This window comes from Syngnathus acus, chromosome 15 (assembly GCF_901709675.1).
Source record: "Syngnathus acus chromosome 15, fSynAcu1.2, whole genome shotgun sequence".
Classification (NCBI taxonomy): Eukaryota; Metazoa; Chordata; class Actinopteri; order Syngnathiformes; family Syngnathidae; genus Syngnathus; species Syngnathus acus.
This window is the reverse complement of record NC_051100.1, coordinates 7191986-7215785: the sequence shown is the minus strand read 5'-3', so window position 1 is coordinate 7215785 and position 23800 is coordinate 7191986. Positions and strand designations below refer to the sequence as shown.

At 38.6% G+C, this 23800-nt stretch overlaps 1 protein-coding gene across 1 annotated transcript in view; it reads right to left on the bottom strand.

Annotated features, from left to right (window-relative positions):
* Positions 1 to 23800, bottom strand: part of eys (eyes shut homolog) — a 108541-nt gene that overhangs the window by 28597 nt on the left and 56144 nt on the right. The window contains exons 36-42 of the mRNA XM_037271004.1: positions 19102 to 19289; positions 18885 to 18976; positions 16335 to 16485; positions 15954 to 16066; positions 15645 to 15811; positions 11800 to 11976; positions 6084 to 6234 (exon numbers count right to left, since the gene is read on the bottom strand). Of these exons, the coding sequence (XP_037126899.1) occupies positions 6084 to 6234; positions 11800 to 11976; positions 15645 to 15811; positions 15954 to 16066; positions 16335 to 16485; positions 18885 to 18976; positions 19102 to 19289 (1039 nt within the window). The remainder of the gene's footprint in view (positions 1 to 6083; positions 6235 to 11799; positions 11977 to 15644; positions 15812 to 15953; positions 16067 to 16334; positions 16486 to 18884; positions 18977 to 19101; positions 19290 to 23800) is intronic.

Sequence of the window (23800 nt, the reverse complement as noted above, 5' to 3'; positions counted from 1 at the left end):
TAGAGACCCTTATGTTAGGAATAATGCGTCATTAGTCTTGTTTGCAGAATTTATTCTTACTTTCTCAATTAACATAAATATATGACATTGGTCTTTCTATACACACACACTCGTGTATATACACTACCGTTCAAAGGTTTGGGGTCACAAAATTGTTTGGGTGACCCCAAACTTTTGAACGGTAGTGTAAATATTATTATAATAAAATATTATGAATTAAATATTATAAATTATATCTTATATTTGTATAAGATTATAAAAAATCTATGAATATAAGTATACATATATATTATAAGATTTTTTACACAGAAGATTATATATATAATCTATAAATAATTATCTAAATAAATATATACACTACCGTTCAAAAGTTTGGGGTCACCCAAACAATTTTGTGACCCCAAACTTTTGAACGGTAGTGTATATATGTATATATATATATATATATATATATATATATATATATATATATATATATAAATAAAAAATAGGTTCAGAAACAGGTGGAATTCTTGCCAGAAGCATTATATATATAAATTACAACGCATGTCAAGATCTATATTGCACAAGATAAAAATATCTCAAAAGCCTGATGTGCTAGAAAAACAGTAATGGCATTCTTGAAATCAGCATCAAAAATACATTCCCGGACTCACAAATCTTTGATTAAAATTTGCTGCGTAATTAACAGAGACTCAGTAAATTAATAAACAGAAAATAAATAAATGAGACGATGCAGCTGCATGAATGTCATTGCCATGGCAACCCTTGATCACCAATGTTGATAATCTATTATGATGGTGGAACAGCCAGGACACCTCTGATGTCGTTACTCTTCAGTTGTACGCCATGTATAAACAGACTAAATGTCTATTTTATATGACATAATAAAGGGATACAAATGCATTTACAATACAGACTGGGATGTAAAGTCCTGGCAGTAGGCTGGAATAGTGGTTAAATGGGAATACGTTGAGCAAGGGCACAGCTATTAGGCAAAACCATCAAATTGAAGAATGGCAACACAGTAAAATATGTTCTAGTTAGTGATTATCCTTTCACATGCAAGAACATATTCGTTTACTGAATGAATATCTTTGAACTACTTTAAGATGAATTTTACAAGCTTTTTTGTTGGTTAAGTGGCTCACACAGCAAACTTTTATTTCCCACTTAATGCACTCCTCACAATCACCCTGGGATGTCTTCTCGGGGCATTATATCGATCGTAACTAGGCTGTTCAGGTTGTGTTAGATGATGTTTTGCTATTCATCCAGGCTGTCTTCATTGGTTCATGCAGACAGGCTAGATAGGTCAGCTCTGGAGTTTTAGTGCGGAATTCCGAGTTTTTAATTTTCAAAGTTAGAGGCGTGCATCAAAGAACTGTCTCTGGAAGGAGGGTACCAATCACACTCTGGTGATTATTATTATTTCATTAAATTGTAACAATCCTTTGCTATTTTCGCTATGTTGTGTCCATTAGGTACACAGGAAATTTCGTCCGATTATTTCTCTTCGTAACATCTTTTTGTAATGCCTCGGCATATACCGCAAAGATGTTCCCCGTGAAACTCACAGAGCATGTTCACAAAGCAAACATGATAAAACGACTTCACTCGTGATGCTCCACCAAGCTCATCTTTAGTGGTCCTGCTCGAAGGCACAAATGACTATTCATGAAGAGGACTTCTTTACATCATCTAGTAGGCATGTAAAGGAGGGGAAGAGTGCCCCCTCAGGTGCTCATCAACCCCATCCTCATCACCAACATCATCTGTGTAACTGCGTCACGAGAAACTAAGTTGTCATCGCAACAATATTAACAATTATTAACAAATATTCATTTTAAAAAGGCAGAACTTTGTTACTGGATGTCATTGTATCACGCAGCTGTTCCTAATGCTGTGAACTATGAGTGTCGAAATAAAAGCACCCACAGACAAAAGCGTGATTACTGAAACAAAAGAGAAAAAGGCACCGTGTAATTTCCTCCCTTGTGCACCATTCAGTGCCCCGTCTCGCAGGACCGACCGTAGCGCCACTTGAGGAAAACAAACAAATACGTATGAATATTTCATTTTCTCTGAGTACACACAACCACAATATGGCGGTGATTATTTTCACTCAACCATTACTTATGCATTACTTCATCTGGGTAATTCTCTAATCATAGCTTGTTGTTTTTTTGTCATCTCAGATATCCTCATTTGGCCTTTCTGCTACGTAACTAATTTAATGCAACTGAGACACTTTGCATTTCAGTAGTTTCAGCACTGCATCTTGAAATAAAAAGTATTGATTAAAGTCGTCCTTTTTGAACATGTCTCCTTCACGGTGCCCGATGGGTAATTAATGGTTACACTAGATCATTAAAATATTACCATTGCATAAAACATCTGAAGGATTTGGCGACAGATGGCAGTAAAACGCTGCACGCGAAGCCTTTGCAACACTTCTCAGCGCCTGTTGAAGGCTTATTATTATAATCATTTTTCATAAACTTACAAGAAGCACACCATAATGTGGAACCTGTTAGTCGTGAATTCATAATTTGCAGCTCACCTAGCGCCTCCCTTTGTCTGTGGGAAGAGCAACGTGGCGTTTCATACCTGCGAGCAGTGAGTGTAAATAGGTCAAATGCATGAAATGTACAAGCAAGACAGCCGCCACCTGTTACATCACTTCAGCAGATTTGACTCCTATTAATGATCATGTATTATTTTCAGTCACTGTGTATCACAGCAGAGCTTTTAAATGGCTGCTTTTGACTTGAGTTAGCTTCTGTTGCTCCCTCAGTGAATCCTAAATGGGGGTGACTGCAGAATGAGGACACATTTTCTCAGAAAAAAACTCTTCATCCTCTAATCAATCAATGAGATCAGCTATTGGCATCCATCCTTGAGTTCCACTAGCCATCAAAGTTCCATTTACAGCTTATCATATCGTCTCCTTAACATGACTGGGCAAATTTTTTTGGTGCCATCACAAAGCTCTCCCACAGAAAAGCCACAGAAAATGACAAACAAGCAAGGACCTGTAGATTGTATACAACGCAAGATCCACAATGGCGTTTGGAGGTGTTACAGAAAGTTGCCACAACCTTATAAAACATCTTTCACATGTGTTACAAGAGAAATGAGCCACAATGACCTCTCTCCGTGGCCCAATATGACTGATTTCTCACTTCACCGATGCACAGAATGCAACCTGTTTTACTGTCCAAAACGAAGACCAACACAGTTCAGATTTGAGGCAACAGCAGAGCTGTCAACACTCACGCATTGAGTGTGAGACTTGCACATTTCTGTCCAATGTCACACTTACAGCCTTTAATTTCACACGCTAAGAAAACAACACTGAAAAGAAAAGTTTTTTTAATTGTTAAAAAGGGGGCTGTCGTTGCTCTAATTGAACATTACATTACGAGGTTTAGTTAGTTTGCCTATTAGTCATATGGTCAAATCCTGACTGACCAACTGAAGCAATTTAATCCAAAATGTTTGATCACAATGTGTAACCAACATGGAGTTGTGTTAAAACAAAATCCTCATAATCTGGCAGAAATTGTAACATGTGTAGCATTGGTAAGCATTATTTCACAAATTCTGCCACAGTATGTAAAATAATGAGCATGACTGCATAGCATTGCGCCTCCTAAAAAAAAAAAAAAAAAAAAAAAAAAATCTTCTCCTTCAGTAATCAAAAAGGGTATTAAAAGCCATTTGGAGAATCGAAAAGATGGCTTGTGTCAATTGTTGCAGCTAGAATAGGTAATCAATTGTCTTTTTCTAATTAAAACGCTGCATTGCAAAAAGAATGATCTGCCCATTATTCACTGGGACACTAATTACAGTAGTGATTACTTTAGTTTTGACTTTCCTCTAAACCGGGTTCATTGTGGGATTTGTTTGTACGGGGGGGGTGTGACACTTTGGTTTCAGGGTTGCATATGTGGTACGATCCATCAAGCCATTCATTTTCTATAAGGCTTATCTCATTCAAGGTCATGAGGGGACTGGAAAGGTCAATAACAAATGATGCATATTATGCTTCTACATCAAAGATGCATTGCTTGTGTCAGGTTAGTCGCTCTGCAGCGACGACAATTGTGTGGTGTGGGAGAACAGGAGCTGGGAAGCCAGAGCTGAGATTCGAAAGCAGAACCTTAGAACTGCTTGGCAGGAATTTAAAACTCCCGCCTTCACCTGACCCATATTGATTATTGTTACATCAGATGAGACAAATGTGTGCTGCCTGCTTATCGAGAAGCAAAAAGACTTGCCTGCATTTTTCCAAACAAATAATGTACAACATGATGAGTAAATATGTTTATAAGTTAAAGCTACCACAAAAGGTGAGGGAAAGTGTACCATTATCTATAGCGATGCCAACAACAAAAATGTGCTTCAATGAAAAATTACACTGGATCCCTTGTGCACACTCCATGGTGTGCAATAACATAACAGTGCAGTGGTGGCCTTTAGTCTTGGCTCCTGTAACGTTCTATTAGAGCTCTTCAAAACAAAAGTGCAGGAAAAATGAAACAATGCAATCCCAGAGAGAGGCTATTCTCAGCAATAATGTGTGTAATTCTATCTCCTGATTATCTGCTCATTATGTATTTGTTGTTATATTAAACATTTATTGTACCACAATTTCTTGCAGAATTTGTTTTTGGTAGAGCTCATAAGCAGAAGTAGTCATATTGTCATTTTAAACATACAACACTAAGAAAGAAAAAAAAACGTTCCTGCATGTATAACCATTTTAGTGAAAAAGCCACTACACGCTGTTAAGTCTTTGACAGAAGAAGCAGTGAGATTTTGATGAGAACAAAGAAAAAGAGGAAGTTTCAAAAATTTGTTTTTGCACCAAAATTCTGTCAATAGACGAGATGGCTCATTGCAAACCTGAGAGCAGGTGCAGCAGCTGTGTAGATTACCCACCAGAGGGCTTTTAATGTCACTTAAATAGACCCTCCACGTTGTTTAATGTGTTGATTTGCACTCATCCTTCCAACTACTTGTGGGAGCAATTATGTCATTATAAAAACTGCAGCGCATAACAGCCCAGCATGGATAAACAGCAAAGAAAGGGAAGAGCCTTTTTCTTTGCAGCGCTAGCTGGGATGTTCATCCAGCACATTCGCATTCAAATGAGAGAAAAGGTTGATTTATTCCATCATTCTTTTATTGACTGGCGCCATTTCTGACCCACAGACAGGTCGTGGCTGGTCAAACAATGTGTTCTTGTTTTTCTGACAAAGAGGCTAGACAAGCTGTGATTTTTTGATCATGTAAGGGGTGGTGAGTCCAATTAATTTAACAAGGCCGGTGATGACGTGGGTCAATAGCACTTTATTAGGAATGCATTCAATATCAGCCTTGGGAAGGGTGCACATAAATAAATAAAAACAAAATAGGAATGGAGTGAACTGAAGTAAGATACGAATAAATCTGTGTTGCTTTGTACACAATGGGGACGCAAAGAAATTGAGGATAGTTAAAGTGAACTGGTTCTGTTTCTGAAATGCTTAGGAGTGTCTTAAAAAACTAAACTGAAGCAATTTGTTCCTCAACTTCTCTGAGATTAGCAGTTGGTGCAAAGTTTGTCAAACTTCAACCATGTTACAAACATGTTTTGGCATGTATGCAGAAAACAGAGCGAAATAATTAATGGAAGGAAACCTTTCAAATAGAAGCAATGCGAGCAATTAGTCATTTACCGTCAGAGGAGAATGAACCGAATTGTGCAAAAAGCAGATTAACTCTGTGGGGCCAATTCTCATGTTAGAAAAGCAGGTCGTAGCTGCTCAAACATAACCGCATGACGCCATGTATTAATTTGCATATGAATACAAACGTTCCACGTTCAAGGCTTATACGGGGGCAGAGTACCATGGCAAAATCTCTCTCCTCTCAGACTAAAACAGCGTGATCACTTCGATCTGGATTAGACATGCAAATGCATAGGATAGTGAAGCTTGAAAAAATTGCCTTTGAACCCATGATGTCGTACAATCATTAAATGAGAAGTAAACACTTCCCTTAGTACTGTAATTGGGGAGAGGAGTGATACTTACCTAACTGCCATTGACATCCATCTGTTATTGTTGATAGTCTCGCTGGCGGTCACATTGAGAACTTGTTTACTGCCACATCTAAGTTCAGCAACAGGACTTCCATCTTGAAGGAACACGTGAAGGAAATTGCCACCAAATTTCTGCTCCTGGGCTGAAAAAGAAAGAAATGAATTTGATTTTCTTGTCAGTAAATGTCCAGTGTTATATTTGCCTGCTATAATTTAAGGTTTGAAAAAAATGGGCACTTTTTCAAATACGTTCAGAAACATACCAGTTTTAAATTTCTTTTCGTTTTTTTTTCCCTAGTATCTACGACTGGATACTAGATTTTTCACAGCATACTTCTAAATGCTTTCAATATCAGACTCCATCTTGCACATTCATCTATGACCAAGCTGCATCATTCACAAGTTGTATCTCACAGCATATACACATGCACACACACTCAATTTCTGGCCTCATTTACATCATACCCCAGTGGGAGAGTCTACAGCTAAGCAATACAGTGCCGGAGCCGACGGGCAACTGGAGTGGAGAGTTCATCCCCAAACACAAGCTCATAGGATCTACAGCAAGGTGAAGGAAAGACGAAGCTCTCTAATCCTGCATAACTCCCTAAGAAGACATAAGAATGCTGTGACGAGAACTCCAATTCCATCGAGGAACACTGCACAAAAGGTCATGAGGCAAACATAAACAGTGTTGACCATTTTGATTTCATCATGACAGTGATGACTGAGCCAAAGTGCTTTGTAGAATCGGGCAGGCCGTAGAGACGCAGTACAGTATGTCTTTGTAATACTCCTGCCATTCGTGATGAAGTGATGGCAGCATGAAAGAATGGAAACAGATGACAGGAATTGGTGCAAAAGCTGAGCTTGTTGTTTCGAGGCTGCAAAGCCACTGATATGACAGCGCTCAACAATTCCTCCAGGATAAGACCGGCATCCTGAAAATCCCCCGTCTCTTTCTCACAGATAGGCCATGCTTAGCTTAATACTGGAGTTTGATAATGCTTGTTATAAGCTGACTTGGAGGTCTTTCTCATCATAAGCTGAGACTGTGAGGCTCTTAACTGTGACATATTATCTGAACGGACCGCAGAAGGGAAATCGTGTTCAGATAATCCACCGTCTTCTGTACGACTCCTCTTCTCTGATAGAAATAGCACGACAAGGGAGAGTTCGAAGCAATCGGAAGTGCTTGTTAAAACCATAATTTAACTACACATTATGCTTCGTAAAATATTAAGGTAAACATGACCTTTCTCACCTACAATTTATGTTTGCTAGATGAACCCTATCAGTTATAAGTAAAAAACTACACAAAGATATCTTGTTGGATATGTTATCTTAAGATAAATATAGTCTATGTCTATGTTATTGAGTTCGCGTTCCCTTTTTTATTTAAAATGCACCCAGTGGAGTGCTTAGGGAATATTTTTCTTTCTAATCATTACACTCTTTTCTTTGTTTTTCAGTAAAAATGAAGCTAGTGTTAAATAGCATACAACCATATTTTGTTCAATCTGCAGCATGTTGTCAAGAAATATATTGAAATGTAGAACGTTTTCCTTTATTTAGGTCACAATTTGTTTACAGAATGATCGTGGGTCCCGAAGCCAGACCAACTTCATAAGTATCACTGTAATAGTCATACTGTAGTCCATGCCCAAGAAATTCTATCCTCTTTTTGAGAACCAAAATATGGTCACCCCCAGCCAAGTACATAATTTCATAATTGACACAATCATGTAGGTCAATGATCCTCCAAAGAACCAAAATACACACTTGGAAGAGAAAGAACTCGAGTCTCCACTGGAAGCAGTTTCTCAGCTCCTGCCATTATTCACCTGCTGACAAGTATTATTTACCATGTCAACACTGCCCCATCTTTTTAGTTTCCATTTTTCAACATTGAGGACATCCCCGTGGTCCTGTTACTCTGCACCCAGCCTAACGAAGCTTTCGTCCTTTCGGCGGATTCTGTCATGCATTTTTCCCCTTCCTCACTCTTCCATCCTTGCCCTCTCTCTTCCTTACCCCACCGCCTCGGCTTTCTGTGCCAGAGCTGACAATTGAAGTCCTGAGGGAGACATACATGTTTGCTTCAGGGAGAAGGTATAAAGAAAAAAAACGGGAGACGAGTGAGAAAAAACAGGTCTGGCAGAGGGATTCTTTGCATCTCAATGCATGTCTCTTGGTTCTCTTCTGATTAACTTTGTCTGTTTTATCTCAGGGTTTTTTTTCCCCCAGTTGCTATCCTCTGATGTGAGTGATACTGTGCTATACGCCAGGAAGCATTACCAGATAAAAGGCACCATGCCCTCTATGTATGCTTTCATTCCTTGACAAGAATTGTAACCTATTTCTTGGCTTGTGTGTACAGCCAAAGACAAACAGTGTAGAAAAATATTAGGTTGTTCAAACAGAACTAAATATAATTACAGCATTCACTTCAATCTTCAAACTTATTGTTGTGAGCGTAACAATGAAAGGATGACATGTCATCAGTTTTCTGACTAATCTGAGAAAATCTGTGAAGACCGAGACGAGAGATTGCTTAAAATCAAAGCCAGATGACTGATGGCAGCTAATAAAAGAGGCGCTGAGTCTTGACAGGGTGAAGGTGAAAAAATTAGGCTCATTTGACATGATGTAATTCACAGTGATCATAGCTGATCGTAGTGAAGTTCTCCTCCTCCTGGACCTGAGGTGATGTAATTCTCTCCAGTAATGTTACTTTTTTCTGTCACCTTTTGAAGCTCCAAAATCAAAATGTGAATATACGCTTACTGGCCTCAATAAGTGTACCTTGAAACCTCTGCAAGTAAGTACCCAGCAGAATAATTTCCAACAAATTCGATTCAGGAAAATTCAATCCAATTCATCAAAACACACTCTTCATATTCATGTACACTGTTAATCTTGTGCAAGCAGCAGTTTCAATCACATATTTAAAAAGAATACCATGGTGTTAGGTTACAATTTAGGGCTGATTAAATAACAGCTCCATAGTTGTAAAGATTTAGGGAAAAACTAATGAACTCAGCATCCCTCCTTAATTACAGTTCATTATATTTGGGGTAACAGTGTATGCCACAAAGAGGACTGAAAAAAATCTCCCTGGAAAAGGTAAAAATGCATTTCTCATTCATGCAGTGTTATTGTCTTGTTTACAATGTGACCTTTTAATTTTAAAAAGGACATTTTGAAATCAGTTTTGGAGCAGCTAATTGCTGCTTGTTCCTTTTAGCAGCACCAGAAAATAAATATTTTGATGATGTTCCAGAGGATGCCCCGTGCTTGTATTGCCATGCATAATGACTCGGGAAATGTAAATGAGAGGCCACGAACTGTACGGTGATGCCACGGATAAGAGGTTAATCTAGGTTATAGCTCTGAGATGAATGTTGTGATGTCTGTGCCCGTCTGGGGCAGAATAAATCATGGGTAATCACCACGCAATCCATCGAGGTTAGAGTTCTACTGGACTTGCAAGCGCCTCACTGTGGAGTCACACAGGGCAAAGATAGCCTTGCGGGATCAGGGTGGCTGCACTCATTCGGGCATAATATTTTCAATTTAAACATTTTCCAAGACCACATAAAATTTTGGAATACAGTTAGAAAACTACATTACGAAATAACACATACCTCAGTCTTTTAATTTTTTTCCCTACATTGTCATATTGCCGTAAAAGGTCTAGTGGTAACCGAATAATTTGACACAAAAATCAAATAGATTTACTGTAAATTAGACTCAATTAACATGGCCCAGGCGTTTTTCTTCTCTGAAAAAAAATTACCCGTAATTGAGTGACCCCCAAACAATGCTCTATTGTTACGAGGCTACACACAGTGGTGTCTTGCCAACCTATCAAAATGTCCCTCTGCTACAAGAGACAGAGCGTATACATGGGTGAGCAGGTCTAGAGAACAAAAGAGCTGGCAGGACAATGTAGAGCTTCACGGTTAATGTGGGGGTCAGCTCAACCCTTGCTGCCCTCGCTCCTGCAGCAATCAACTCCTGCCTTCATTTGCGGATTGCTTTGTTCAGTTTTATTTACTTGCTGTAGCCTTGGAAACACAAGTCCCACCATGTGCGCTGTGGTCACAATTTTCGCTATTGTGACAGAGAAGTCACGCAATTGTGAAGTTGCCCCTTAAAAATCACATAACAGAATCATATTCATATTAAATTATAAGATTGATAAAACAATGATTAATCACTAATCTTTTTCTGTTTGTGAGCGCATAGACCGTGACGTATTTCCCTCCACTAGTTTTGCTTTTACTACACCTTTAAGAATGCTGGGTTAAAAATTGGACCAACCCAGGAGATTCGGTCAGTTTGACCCAAACTGTTTTGCCAAAATAAAACAACAGCCTTATTTGTTGGAAATTGGGTCATATTGTTCTATTTGAATGCATTAAATTTCCCAAATAAACAGATGCTTGTGAGAGCAACCACAGTAACAAGTGGTGAGTGATCATCTTTAATCAGCACAGCCAGGGAGGTGTTTCTAGATGTGCTCCTTGACCTCCTCAACAAATAGACAAAAAAAATAGGGTCAGATAGAGAACACGGTTGGCAGACAATACAACCATCAATGGTCTGGAAAGATTATGTTATAAAATGGCTTTCTGGAAAGGAAGGTGTTCCTCTAATGGTGGTGCACACCAGGAATCATAAGTGGTATTGCAGTCAAGGTTGAAATGTTACATCTGATCATTTTCAGAAAAAAAGTCTTGCTTTTTGACCATCAAAGTATAATTTCCTAAAAATAACAATGGTAATTTCCTGCATGTTAAAACACCAACAGCGTGAACTCAATCACAAATCATGTATATCTGTTATTATAATACCAATCCTGGTTGCTTGCCTTATAGGACTTTTTGCATTAGACAGGGCTGACAGTTTCTGGGATTGTCAACATAGAAAAATAGTGGATATTCCACGCAAGATTTGGTAGTTGGGGATTAATGGCCTGCTCAATGCTGAATTGCACAACCATCACCCATCATTAAATACCATGGGAGATGTGCCTCATTGACCCCATATTGCACTTAGCTGGAAATTCAGCTCCAAGCGGGAAAATGTTACAAAGTGCATAATTGAGAACTCCAACAAGTCCTTCTAAATACTAAAGACACATGTGTAGGAAATCCTACACAACAGCATATGAAATACCCAGACATGGCTGGTTTAAATGCATCACACAGCTCCTAAAAGTATTAATAAAATCAAGATATTGTTTGGATTCATTTTATACCAAGTTAATAACTGTAAAAATATGTAGAAAAGCCTATCCATCCATGATTTTCTACACCTTACTCAATTCACGAGAAACTGATGCCTCATCATCAGTATTCTTATCGATGCTTGTTGCATTACAACATTGCCAATTTAGCTTTTACCACTAAGAGGCTGAAGATTTATAGTTATATAAATTAGAAAAAGTTTGTTGAGAAGGTTGATTTTTTTTAATGGAGTACAGGTTTGAATTCAGATGAAAGCAGCACCACATTAGACATTAATATCACAATTATGAGAACTGCTAGGTAATTTGCACTCGCAAGGACATCTGCAAGAAAAAAGCAACATTAAACACAATCACCATAATTGGATTGTACAGAAATGCATATTATTCTGCTTTATCTGTGCTTGCCGCATTGCTCAAGTTCCCTTATACATAAAAATGAGACTGTACTCACTGTAGAGGATGGTGCCTTGTGTAGATCGAGTTTTCACAGTCAAATGGAGAATAACGCTGCTGTCCTTGACAGGGGGCGGTACATTATTGCTGGTGTCCGAGGACTGAAGGATGGATGTGAGAGGTTGCACCTCCAAGTAAGATGTGCCATCAAAAGATGGGATGTACACTTTGGAATCTGGAAAAGCAAAAAGAATAAAACAAAATCGTAAATCCTTTATATAAGAGGAAACATCTGAGGAAACAGCTCTCTAGAGCAGTGGTTCTTAACTTTGTTGGAGGTACTGAACCCCACCAGTTTCATATGCGCATTCATCGAAGCCGTCTTTAGAGTAAAATGTAATTATTTTTTTCAAATTCAAGAGATAAATGTATTTTACTGGTGCACAAAATGAGCTGTACATGATCATCACCTTGTTCAAAAAACAAATCCAACTCGGACCTCCGCAGTCAAGGCTCTGCCGAACCCCTGAGACCGACTCACCGAACTCCTAGGGTTCGATCGAACCCAGGTTAAGAACCACTGCTCTAGAGATGCCAAAAGTGGCTGTTATATAATTGAGGCGAAAAAATTTAGACTCTTTGGTAAGTATGAAAGGTAGGAGACCCCGTGGACCACCCAGGACGCGCTGGAGAGACTATGTCTCTCAGCTGGCCTGGGAACACGGGAGAGGGAAGTCTGGGCTGCCCCTGCGACCCGACCCCGGATAAGCGGAAGAAGATAGATGGATGGTAAATATGAAAGGACTGTTTTGTCGATGGGAGATACTGGATGGTATAATAAGCCTCCTCTTCTATTTAAAGATGGTTTCTGAACCGCCATCCTTAAAAATGTGCTCCTTCTCTTTGAGATGCAGGTAGACAGCTGAATTTTGACCTGGAGAGTTAGCCCGTCTATGTTGACATGCACCTGCTCAGTGGTTGCTTGACGTCCCCTATATATCTAGTACATACAGTTCAGACCGCAAACAAGATAACAAACAGCACATTTTGTTTAAATACACATCTCATTTAGGAGTGTTGTTGCCAGCAGGTGTAGTTTTAGCGACGTCCAGCATGGTTGTCAGGTTTCTGCCTTTGCAATTTGCCTATTAGCAGTCAGCAATGCTCTGTCAGGTCTACGTGGGGGTTGTTATTTCCCTCTGGATGACAGAGTATGACTTGAAGGGGAACTGAAGGAGGTGCCCACTCAGGTCATCAACTCCATGAGACAGTGGTGACATTGTACACCTGCCGGAGTGCTTGAAAGCTTGCTGAACAAAGAGATTGAAAAATGGCCAGCCTCAGCTCAGGGAGTTGTAACCTCAGTGTCCGACATGAAATGCTTTTTGTATTCTTTTTTTTTTCTTCACATGGCAGCGTACGGTATAAATTATGTGCAGTGGCACTTGATGTTAAAAAATAGGGCAACAACTACTTAGGTGATGATGGTATTCACCTCTGGTTTACAACATTAGTTAGCAGTATTACACTGTCAGGTGCTTATCACACAATCTGGAAAACAAATAATTTTTATGACATTTTCCCCCTTATAATACACGAGGTGACAATCCAAAGCAACTGTCAGGCAGACTTTTTTTTTGGGGATTTTATGTGCACATAACAAGCCTCATGACATTTGTGATCTCAATGTCTGGCTGTCTAATGTTACCACCCTGCATGTCAGGACTCTAATCTCAGGCCGCTGCCTTGTAGATGAGTAAGAGTACGATATCAACTATTCAAAAAGCCGGTCACGCCAGTCAAACTTTCAAGCTATGATAAATTGGTTCTTCAAAGACTAGTTAGCTGGTCCTAGATCTTCCCAAAGACATTGCGTCAACTCTGCAAGTTGTCAATTGAAAGCTGTGTGATCCCAGGATTAGTTGGGGACAAAATGGCTTTGAGGGAAAGATGTAGTCATAAAAGACAAAAACCATCGAGGCGGGAAATTATTCAGTCGGTATTGATTATGACCTCCTTCTATGGCTCATTACCTTATGTCCTTATTTCTTGAATTCCTGAAGGTGTGATGTAGGATGTTGGCTGAGTGAATCATTTTAAAGAAAGCTGATGGCAGGTAGGGCCCATTTATGTCTTTCAAAAAGTTCTACCTTATCAGGAGGTCATTTCAAAAAGTACGGTACCTTCAGCCATTCTGTGTCATGCATTAATGTAACCTATTTTCAAACTGCACTAGGAAATTTTCATTTTTGTGTCATTGTCCCAAAAACCTTTGACCTTGAAAAAGCAGTACACATTTTAGGTTTGAAAAACATTCTAGTAAGGAGCCTCAGCAGGAGGCAACAGCAAAATAATTCTAAACTCTAAGAAGTTTATCCGGGAATTTGAGATAGTAGTATTTGAAGCTGTTACTTATTTTGGAGTAAGCGTTGCAAAAATCCAAGGCGAAAGCAATTGTTCAGAATAGTTTTGCTGAGCTTTGGTGAAATATACTGACAAAGGTAACGCAATAAAAATCTCAGAATAAAATGAACTTTGACCTCAGCTATTATCCTGCTTTGGACATTTTGCAGAATCGGTGAAGCAGCACAGCCACCAGTGTGGGACACAACACTTTTTCTCAGAGTAGATTTTGTGTCAGATTATTTTCAACACCATGTGAAACATCTTTCCAAAATACGGGACAATGCAAATAAATATTATAAACATGTAAATTGGGTGTTGTCAACTTGGAGCAGGTTTGCATTTCAAGTGGTGCTTTTAAGCTTTTAACACCATGGTCAAACTTAAAACCAAACAAAAACAAACAAACAAACAAACAAATGAGATCAGTTTAAATCAACATAATGTAAGCAGCCTACGCATGTGTCCCCTGGATGTAACTATACAAAGGTTACAGGATGCAAGTCAGCATTTCAACAAACGAGACAAACAAGTCAATGTCATTAGTTCCATGCCAAGATGACGTCTGGATAAACAACGAAGAGCAGAGAGGACTTTGTTTCTTTTTCTCTTGTGGCTATCACTTAATTTAACAGGATGTGAGGACAAGGTTGTCAGCGAGCAAAGCTGCCATGGTGACACACGTGCAAAGGCTTTGTCAGCATGTAAACAGCCCATGGACTTCTTCTCCAGGCCATTGCGAGTGGGGACTGCAAAGCGCAGCAATGGATGAGTGCTCATATGAGATTGGACTGCGTTAAACCTGAGAAACTGCACTGAATGATTTTGAGAAAGGGATAGTTCTTACAATGTCAGCAGGAATTAATCTGAAGGCCCACTGCTAGTCTTTAAAAAGAGACTTCACGGGTCTGAGATTTTGTTGGGTAAGCAAGAAATTCCTTTTTGGCCATGTGAGCAAATGGTAGAAACAACTTTGTACAGAAATATTGGCACAAAAGCTGATTATTTGTTGTTCATATTATCAAGTTCACATCGTATGTGCTATAAATTGTTTCACGTATTGCAGAATCAATCTCTTGTAGTGGGTTTGTTTTGTTTTTCTAATCTGTTGACCCATATATAGTTAAGCGTGTCGTATAAAGAATTATTTGTGAAATGAACAGCTGAGAGTTTGGGCTGAAGGATGAGCAAGTGCCGCAAGGTCGCATTCTCATTCAGAAATGGTTCAAGCTGATTATATGGATCTTTCATTTCATTAATCATGTCTGAATAATTCACATCACTCAAAATTCCTAATGCAGCCGACTCTTTTCTGCCTCGATGTGAAACCTATTACCCAAAGAGGCTCAGCATATATTAACCAACATTACTAGCTGTCTGTATCTTGAAGATACTAATGTTGAAGTCATAATAGAGTCGCAGGTTTACAAGTTTCTTTTTACGGAGTGTGCAAAACAGGAAACACTCACAACTCAAGAAACGAAATTTACATTACGACACCTTTCTCACAAAACGTTCCAGTAAAATGAAGCGGGCAGAGGCAGGAAGGTGAATCTTTGCCAGGTTGTTGCAGCTCATGACACGTCCCCCCATTGAGGCAAACACCATCACCACAAATTTCATGCTGGGCATTTGGCGCTTGAGCGGGAGCTGTGGTTGTGTTGACACTGTTGGTCAGTCAAATGAAAAAACATCAATTTCCACTCAAAGGAAATAGACAATTAATTATAATAGCATCATGATCAAACATTGAAAATGAGTCATTTTCTCTATTTTAGCAAAACCGACTGATGTTCAAAAATACTTTACCTGCATGTCCCTAAATTGAAGCTGGTGATCGCATTGGATATGGACAAACTTCTGACTTTATTAAATTCAATCATTTCAATGCATCCGCTGTAGTTGGAGAAAGGCCTTGCAGTCTAAGAATGGGGAATTAAATGTATTTTAGAGTTTTTAACCACAACATAAACTACGTATGATGATGCCTTGCATGTTTGTTTCTTCAGAAGTGACTACACTATGCATGGGACATTATATATATTATATATAGTGTGCAACATTTAGTGATTTTTTTTTTTTTGCTTTCACAGAGCAGTAATTACAAGTAATTCTAAATGAGAGTGTGCAAGTACAAGTTGAAATTTCCGTCTTAAGATTTTCTTCAGTGATATGATGTCATAGGTTTACCTGATTGGCCCTGTAGTGATGTGGCAGACCCCCTATGAAGATGTGGTTTGTTCTTGGTATCTTATGACCCAACCTGAAATTACTTGTTGCACTTCTGATTTTCTCATGACCGGAAAGAGTTAATTCCGCTTCACAAGGAGCCAGGTGTTGTCTAATAAGAAGTGAGACACATAAGAGCAATTACGGAGGTCGTCACGTTGACAACCAGAGTGGGTGGGACAAGTCTTTGTCTCGTTTTTTTTTTTTTTTAATTGTTTTTACAACACAAAAAATGTCATTTAATTGGGGTGTGTAGACTTAATATTTACCAAATAGGAACAACATTTTGGGTGCTAAATATTTCTAATAAAAGACAAAATGTGACAAACGAGGTTGTCATTGAGTAGCAATGATATCTTCAACAACATTAATCGGAAAATAATTTCTTAGGTTCCCCCTTGGGTACAATCTCACTATATTAGAAGCGCCCAATTGTTGGTGTCAAAAAAAAAAAAAAAAAGTCCACTTGAAACTACAGAGGGGACCAGATAATTACATCAGTGCCAATTCAGCACTAACCATCAACAGCTTGAGGGTACTCAGGCCACAGACGCCCCCCGATAGCCCTTGATACCAGAGTGGAACTAAGGAGGTCCACACAGCAATCTTGGTTGCTAGGTCCAAAGTTTAGCAATCACTTTGAAAACTTGCATATGTTGGCTAAATAGTCAGGGAGCCAACTCCAAGCGATGTAAGTCCTTCCTCAAGACTCAGAGCTTGCTTGCTTGCATGGAATGGTGGTTAATTTAGAAGCAGTCTGCCAGAACGGCCTGGCCAGCAGCCAGAGGGCAGCTAGTGTCACATTGTCCTTGAGAAGCCAGCCCCATCGGGTTTCTATTTAACATATTGAAAAGTGTCTTTGACGGGAAGATATATTAAAAGTCTATAATGAGTTCGGTGGCGAGGATGACCATGGTGTTGTAGCTTTGGGTCAAATCAGACAAAGATGGACGGAGTCCGCTATCAGACAATTACAAAGTATTTGCTTTGTGACACCGGCAACCATTTTTCCACGCTCTTGACCCTCTAGTTATGACAGCTCTCGTTCTCAAAACGTCTCCAAGGGTTCAGGACGGAACATTATGATGGATTCTTACCACTGTTGTATTTTTCATGCAGGGGAGAAAAAAAAAACAGGGGGTGGAGCCTTGCAGCCCTCTAACCTGATAGGCCGGTTTGTATGCTTTTACCAATTTAGGCCAGACTTGTTTCTTCAGGCCAGGAGGGAGCAGGTGCAACCTTGCCCGTGTACTCCAAGATCATTTCAACACCTCAGTCAAGTTTTTTTGATAACTACTATTTACATATTTCTTTCTTTGAGGGCTTAATTAATTATAACAACTTTAATGATTAATTAGTAATTTCTCAATCTTTTTGAAAATATCACTACAATTGGAGTCATCTCACAATGTATGGAAAGTTATTGTTATTGTTTGTCATTGCATGGCAGCGCTGGAATCAGTGAACAGTGCCATATAGATTTGGTATTCATGTGCTATCACATTTAATTGTGCTTAGTATCATCTTATCATTGTAGTGCACTTGAATTGTGCATTTTCATAAAGAATAACTGCAGTGTAGGGAAATGTTTAGTATTGTTCTAGAAGAGCAGTGCAGGAAAAAAAAATACCCACTTTTTCTATTTTGTTATGGGAAAGAAGGAATGGTGAGCCAGCTGTGTTATTTTGGATTAAGCTGTGTTTTCCTCATTATTTTTCCATTCCGTTTTTACCACAGTCAAAAGCAGCAACACATAGTTGTGGGTTACATGCCTTGCTCGAGAACAAATAAAATAAAAGCTGGAATGGTTTTGGTCTTTTGAGGAAAAAAAAAAAATACAACTACAACCAAATAAACAATATTTAAAAATGAAACATTATTACTGGTGAGGTATTGCCAAACAGTCATTTCAGTTGTGGAAATGTCTATATTATTGAGAAGTGATGGTAAGATTGGCCCAAGACTCAAGAACAATATTTTAGAGGGTTTGCGGCCTTACTTTAAATCATTTAAACATTGATTTTCCGCTTGGTTCCTGATTGATAGTCTTTTCATAATGAAAATATTGCAAATTAAGTCTTAAGAACAGCCAATAAAGCATTCCTATTGATTGATAATGCTTTTTAATAGCAGCATTGTGGCATGTGACCCACTTCTTTGAAATGTAGGCTTAATTGTAATAAAATTTAAATGCCTTCTCTTATGTCCCCTTGGTTTTACTTACAGTCATTAATTTGAACAAATGCTCCAACACTTGACACAAGTGGATATTTAAGGATGGAAAGTTAATACCACCTGAGGTGTTAATTGAACATATTTTGCGTGTTACGTGACGCTAATAAGCTTATGATACGAATAGGCTGCTTCTTCCTCATTAAATGAAATATTATTGGCAAAGGCAGATGTGTTTATTTACAAACTCGAGTCAGAACTGTAAATTGAAATTACCACTCCTAAACACAAGATATTAAGAAACGTGATCATCCCTGGCAATTGGTTTGAAGAGCATACCTGATGTTGACAATGTGCACTTTGCCGTCATCAACATGAATTTGTGTTTTAATCCTCGCAACGTCATCCTCTTCATTGCAGGAAAAGATGTACTGATAGAAAATTGTTTTTGAAATGTAATTGAAGATGTCAGAAAATCACCCATTGACACAAAATCAACAACATTTGCATTTTATGGCAAATAATGTATTAAATGTGTTTGTGTTTCAAGTTTTACCTGCAGAGTTCCATTTAGGATAAAAAGTTCCATGAACATTTCTACGTTATGTGTTCCTCGGCCCACATAAATGATCGTTCCACAGTCAGCTTGAGTCTGAAATCTCACAGTTAAGTTGTTGATTGTGCTGAGGTCAATCCCTTCAAATTCCAGGTAAGAATTTCCAAAATACTGGACATAGTTTGAATCTGAGGAGATACAAATAGAAAGGATGAAATGAAGAAAAAGGTTTGTGCGTCTTTATGGTATATTCTGCAGAGATTGATCTTCCCCCACAGATGCTCCTCTGGCTGATCTTATGGAACATCATGGAATAGCTTCCATGCCTATCTGAGAAGTTTCAGAACATCCTGTTTGTATTCCTTGGAGTCTCTTGCTACAGCTTTGTTTCAGTATAAAATGTAAATGTGTAAACCTGTATCCATCAAATAACCTTGGTGACAGAAATAGAATACAGCTGAAAGACACATAAGAGAAATCGCTCAAAACTCGAGCAAGGAAGCGAGAGTATCATAGATTGCTTTCATTTGAAAAGAACTGCAAAGAATTCAACATTCTGCAAGCTTTTTTTTCCCCCTTTCTGCTCACTGTGGAGGCAAACTGAAAGCCATCTTATTCACCGGGAAAGCTGTGAAGCATGTAAATGGCGCAATATCAGGAGAGAGAAGCTGGATGTAGTCATGCACGTTTATTACACGCTGAGTTTTATAGTGGAATAACTTGTCTTGTATCATCCGTGAGAATAGGCCATTATGGGGCACTCCTGTTAAAGTTTTTCTGCCTGCCGGCCTATTGAGCGTAGCGACGCAGACCAACTTAAACGATAGGCTGGGACTTCCGTTAGGAGTACTCATGCCCAATATCATTCTGATTTAAAAGAAATGGTGCAATCTGTTACTGAGAAGTCAAAGTGGGGAGTGTGTTAAATTGAAAAACATTTGTGGATGCACCTGTCTCATGCTCTGTCTGTTCTTATCTGGGGAGCAGGAGCAAAACAAAACATTCATTACACTAGAGAAATCAGCATAGCTCCTTTTAAGTTGTTGCCATGATTAATCGAGCGAGCACAAGTGAGACCGCTATCAATATTTGTTACACATCAAGCCCTAATAGGCTGGCAACAAGCACTTTTGATCTGACAGTGTGCTCCTCAGGGCATTTACCGAGCAAGTTTACCTAAATACCCCATTTGGACTCGGAAGCTATAGGACCAATACCCTGAGGAAAAACGGCTGACAAAAAAGAGAATCATGAGGAGCACAGCTACTGTGATCTGTGAATTAATGAGGATAAACCAACAATGCAACGGTGCAGCGCTGTGTTGTTCACTCCTGGCAATACAAGTTGCCAGTGCTGATGATGTAAAATTACCCCTCAGAGACAAAGCTTTTCATTCATTTTAAAGCTTGTTTAGTGTGAAGTAGTCTTTGATCCGGTACAAGACTGCTGCAAGGAGGCAGTCTCGAACCTCATTAACAGCTAGCTCCAGCTTCACCTTCAAAGGTCTCCTTTTTGTTTTAAAAAAAGATGTTTTACACTTACTTACATTTATACATACATTCACCAATCACAGCATAATGAACACTTGCATATTCATCATTCAGAATACTTAGTTTTGATTAACATTATCTGTGAGTTGTCATGTGAATAGAAAAAAAAGACCAAACTAATATACTAACTACTGGAGAGAGTTGTACACTTCTGTAATTGACAAGCACACAAAGCTCCAAGTAACTCAAGATTAAATACAAACGGGCACAACACTTCAAATCACTTCTGGATTATTACATCAAAGCATGTTATTTCCATCCTAAAATACCATAAAAAAATGCCCCCGAAGGCCTAACGGGCAATCTTGAAATGGATCTGCTGAAGCCTAGTACACACACAAAGATAAACTAGCTGTTTTTGACCCTGATTTATACCTTCTGAGCAAAGTAGGCAAGTGTCCGATTAACATGTGTGATTGCCAACAATTGTAAATGTTAAATATTCGATATTCACAATACAAAATCCTCATGGGTTAGGGTTCACATCAAGGTTGACCACGTTACTGATTTCGATATGAAACAGAATCAATCAGTTAGCAAACTGGACTAGTTGGGTTTTTGTTTAAAGTCATTCACCATATTCAAAGTGAAAATATTTTTTGTTCACAAGATATAGCCACTGCACTGGATTTACCAGATAAGATCATATCTGGCCTAATTTCTAGTCCAGTACTTCTCTGTTTTAGCATTTTGTAGCAGCCACTGTAATAAAACTGACGTCTTGTTGTGGGACAAAACTCTTGATTGTTGATGGATATTTAGTGTCGGACTGTTCTTTACTTATCATGTGAGGTCTCTCATCTTTTAAAAATGGTTAAGATATAATTTTCAACAAATTTTAGATGTACGTTTGGGCATTAACCTCTGCAATAATGCGTCCCCTACTTTTCTTAGATGTGATTATCTAGTGCAGATGTGTCTAATGAAGAGCATACATCCATTTTCCACACCGCTTCTACTCATTAGAGTTGCGGGTTTGCTGGATCTTATGCCAAATGACTTTTGGCAAGAATGTTGGGGGAAGATGTTGTAAACGGAAAACATATGCATGTATGTGGGAGAACATGGAGTCAGAATTCTTTTATGCTGGCCATGGAGTTTATCTTGACTGTAGACTGTTCAAAGGCCTTTTCTTATTTTACAAGAACAAAATGTGTTCTTGCTGGGAATATGAGTCATTGAGAGCCAGCCAAATTACACCTTGTCTTGATACACGTCCATTAAGGAGGTTAAAGAATTGATGGTCGCGTGATCCCACTGTAAAAAAAAAAAAAAAAAAAACATACAGTAAAGTTTGGGTAAAATGTGAGCTTGAGAACATTTATTGTAAGGTTGGCCATTACCTCATGACTTTTAATTGATATAGACTTTATGTCCCATTTATTTAAAAAAACTAGAGTTTAAGCTTAGTTTCATCCCTGATTTATTGGTTAATGTAATAGACTGACTGATTGAACTTGTCACAGGATAGAGATAAAATACTGCAAAGGACCATTCTTGGAGTCTTGCAATTTCTGTGCCTCAAGGGAAGGTAAAAGGTCATTCTTTACCTTCAATATTTGCTGAAAAAAAAAAATCTCTTCTACAGAAGATAGGTGACAGAGGAAGCATCAGATGATGTTATTTGGCAGAAAACAGCATCCTCAGTCTAACTGTTGTTTTTGCTTTGTAATTCTATCTTTGGACTACACACCCGTCTATTTATATTTTTGTTGAATGAATTTAAATAATGACTATGACTCAATCATAACTCATACAACTTCCTTCGGGCTGTCCTTCATTCATGAGCATTCCAAATGTGTGTGTAACTGCATTTTTCTACAATTAACACATTTAAGTATTTGAAATAAGTGGAAGGAAAAAAAATTCAAAAGGCTTATTGATTGATTCAGTCAGGGAGGATCTTATTTAATACACGTGATACTGTATGCTTATTATTTTGCTTGTAGTGTACAGCGGTGTGGACCTATATTGGATTTGTCCGAAATGTAAGTAGTAGTCGTAGAAGTTGTGGCTAATTTCAACACTGTGAGTTAATGACTGACTTCAATTTGAAAGTAAAGTTCTACAGTGCCAGAAATGCAAAGTCAATAATAAATATGTTGTTGAATTAAAACATCTATGATCAATCAATAAACCAATCATTCAAAGTGAGAACTATTGTCTTCAAAAACCTTATATAGATAAAGCTCTTGTGTTGGATCTTGGAACTTTCATATTGGACGGGTGTACAATAAGACAGAACAAAGTCAGCGTTCCTTGACGACAGTCAGCTTTTCTCCACCAACACTGGCCTCTGGGATCGCCATCATCTCTCAAAATGCCGAGCACGGCATTGTGTGCACAGTGATGGTAGAAAAAGAAAAAGAACATATTGGTCTGTGAAACAAGCTTTGCTGTGTTCAACAGTGTGAATCTAAGTCACTGTACCTCAAAGCCTGTGTTTTAATTTTTATTGACACATTATAAAGCAGGCAAGGGTTTAAAAAAAGCACCATCTACGTGTATTTCGAGCAACACCATGGGCACCGCTTTCTTTCAGATTTGACCTGGTCAGATAAACTTGCAGGTTTCCATGTACCTTCAAACTAATTCAGCTGTCCATAAATGAGATGGTTTCTAAAAGCTCGCCTTCCTCGACTCAACACATGTAAGCCTCTGTAGAATGCATCAGGTGTAGCTGGGAATACTCCATTATGTTTGGGCCAAAGTGAATTTCAGTGTGTCACACTGAATTGGTTCAAGCTCATCTGTGTTCAATAGGTCTGCTTAACTGCTCTGCTGCTTTGTGAACAGTTTCAAAGCTAAGGCAGACCTCATCTGTCAAGAAGAAACAATCTGCCACCCCTCTCACACAGCACAATTCAATAGCAATAACGTATGGTACATGCGATCTGTACCTTTCATCTGTGAGTTGAAATGATTGGACCTTTATCTTTGGTGTGAAATCAACATTTTTGCCAAATGTTTGCCCTATTCAATATTAATCTGGTCAGGATCAATTATGGTAAGACACCTTGCTCAAGGGTGCCTAAGTGGTGTTTCCTAATTTTCTTTTAACACTTAGACACTGAACACAAGATACTTCTTTGCATTATAGACACTCCACTATACTCATTTGATGGTAGATGTAAAAGCACATAACTTGA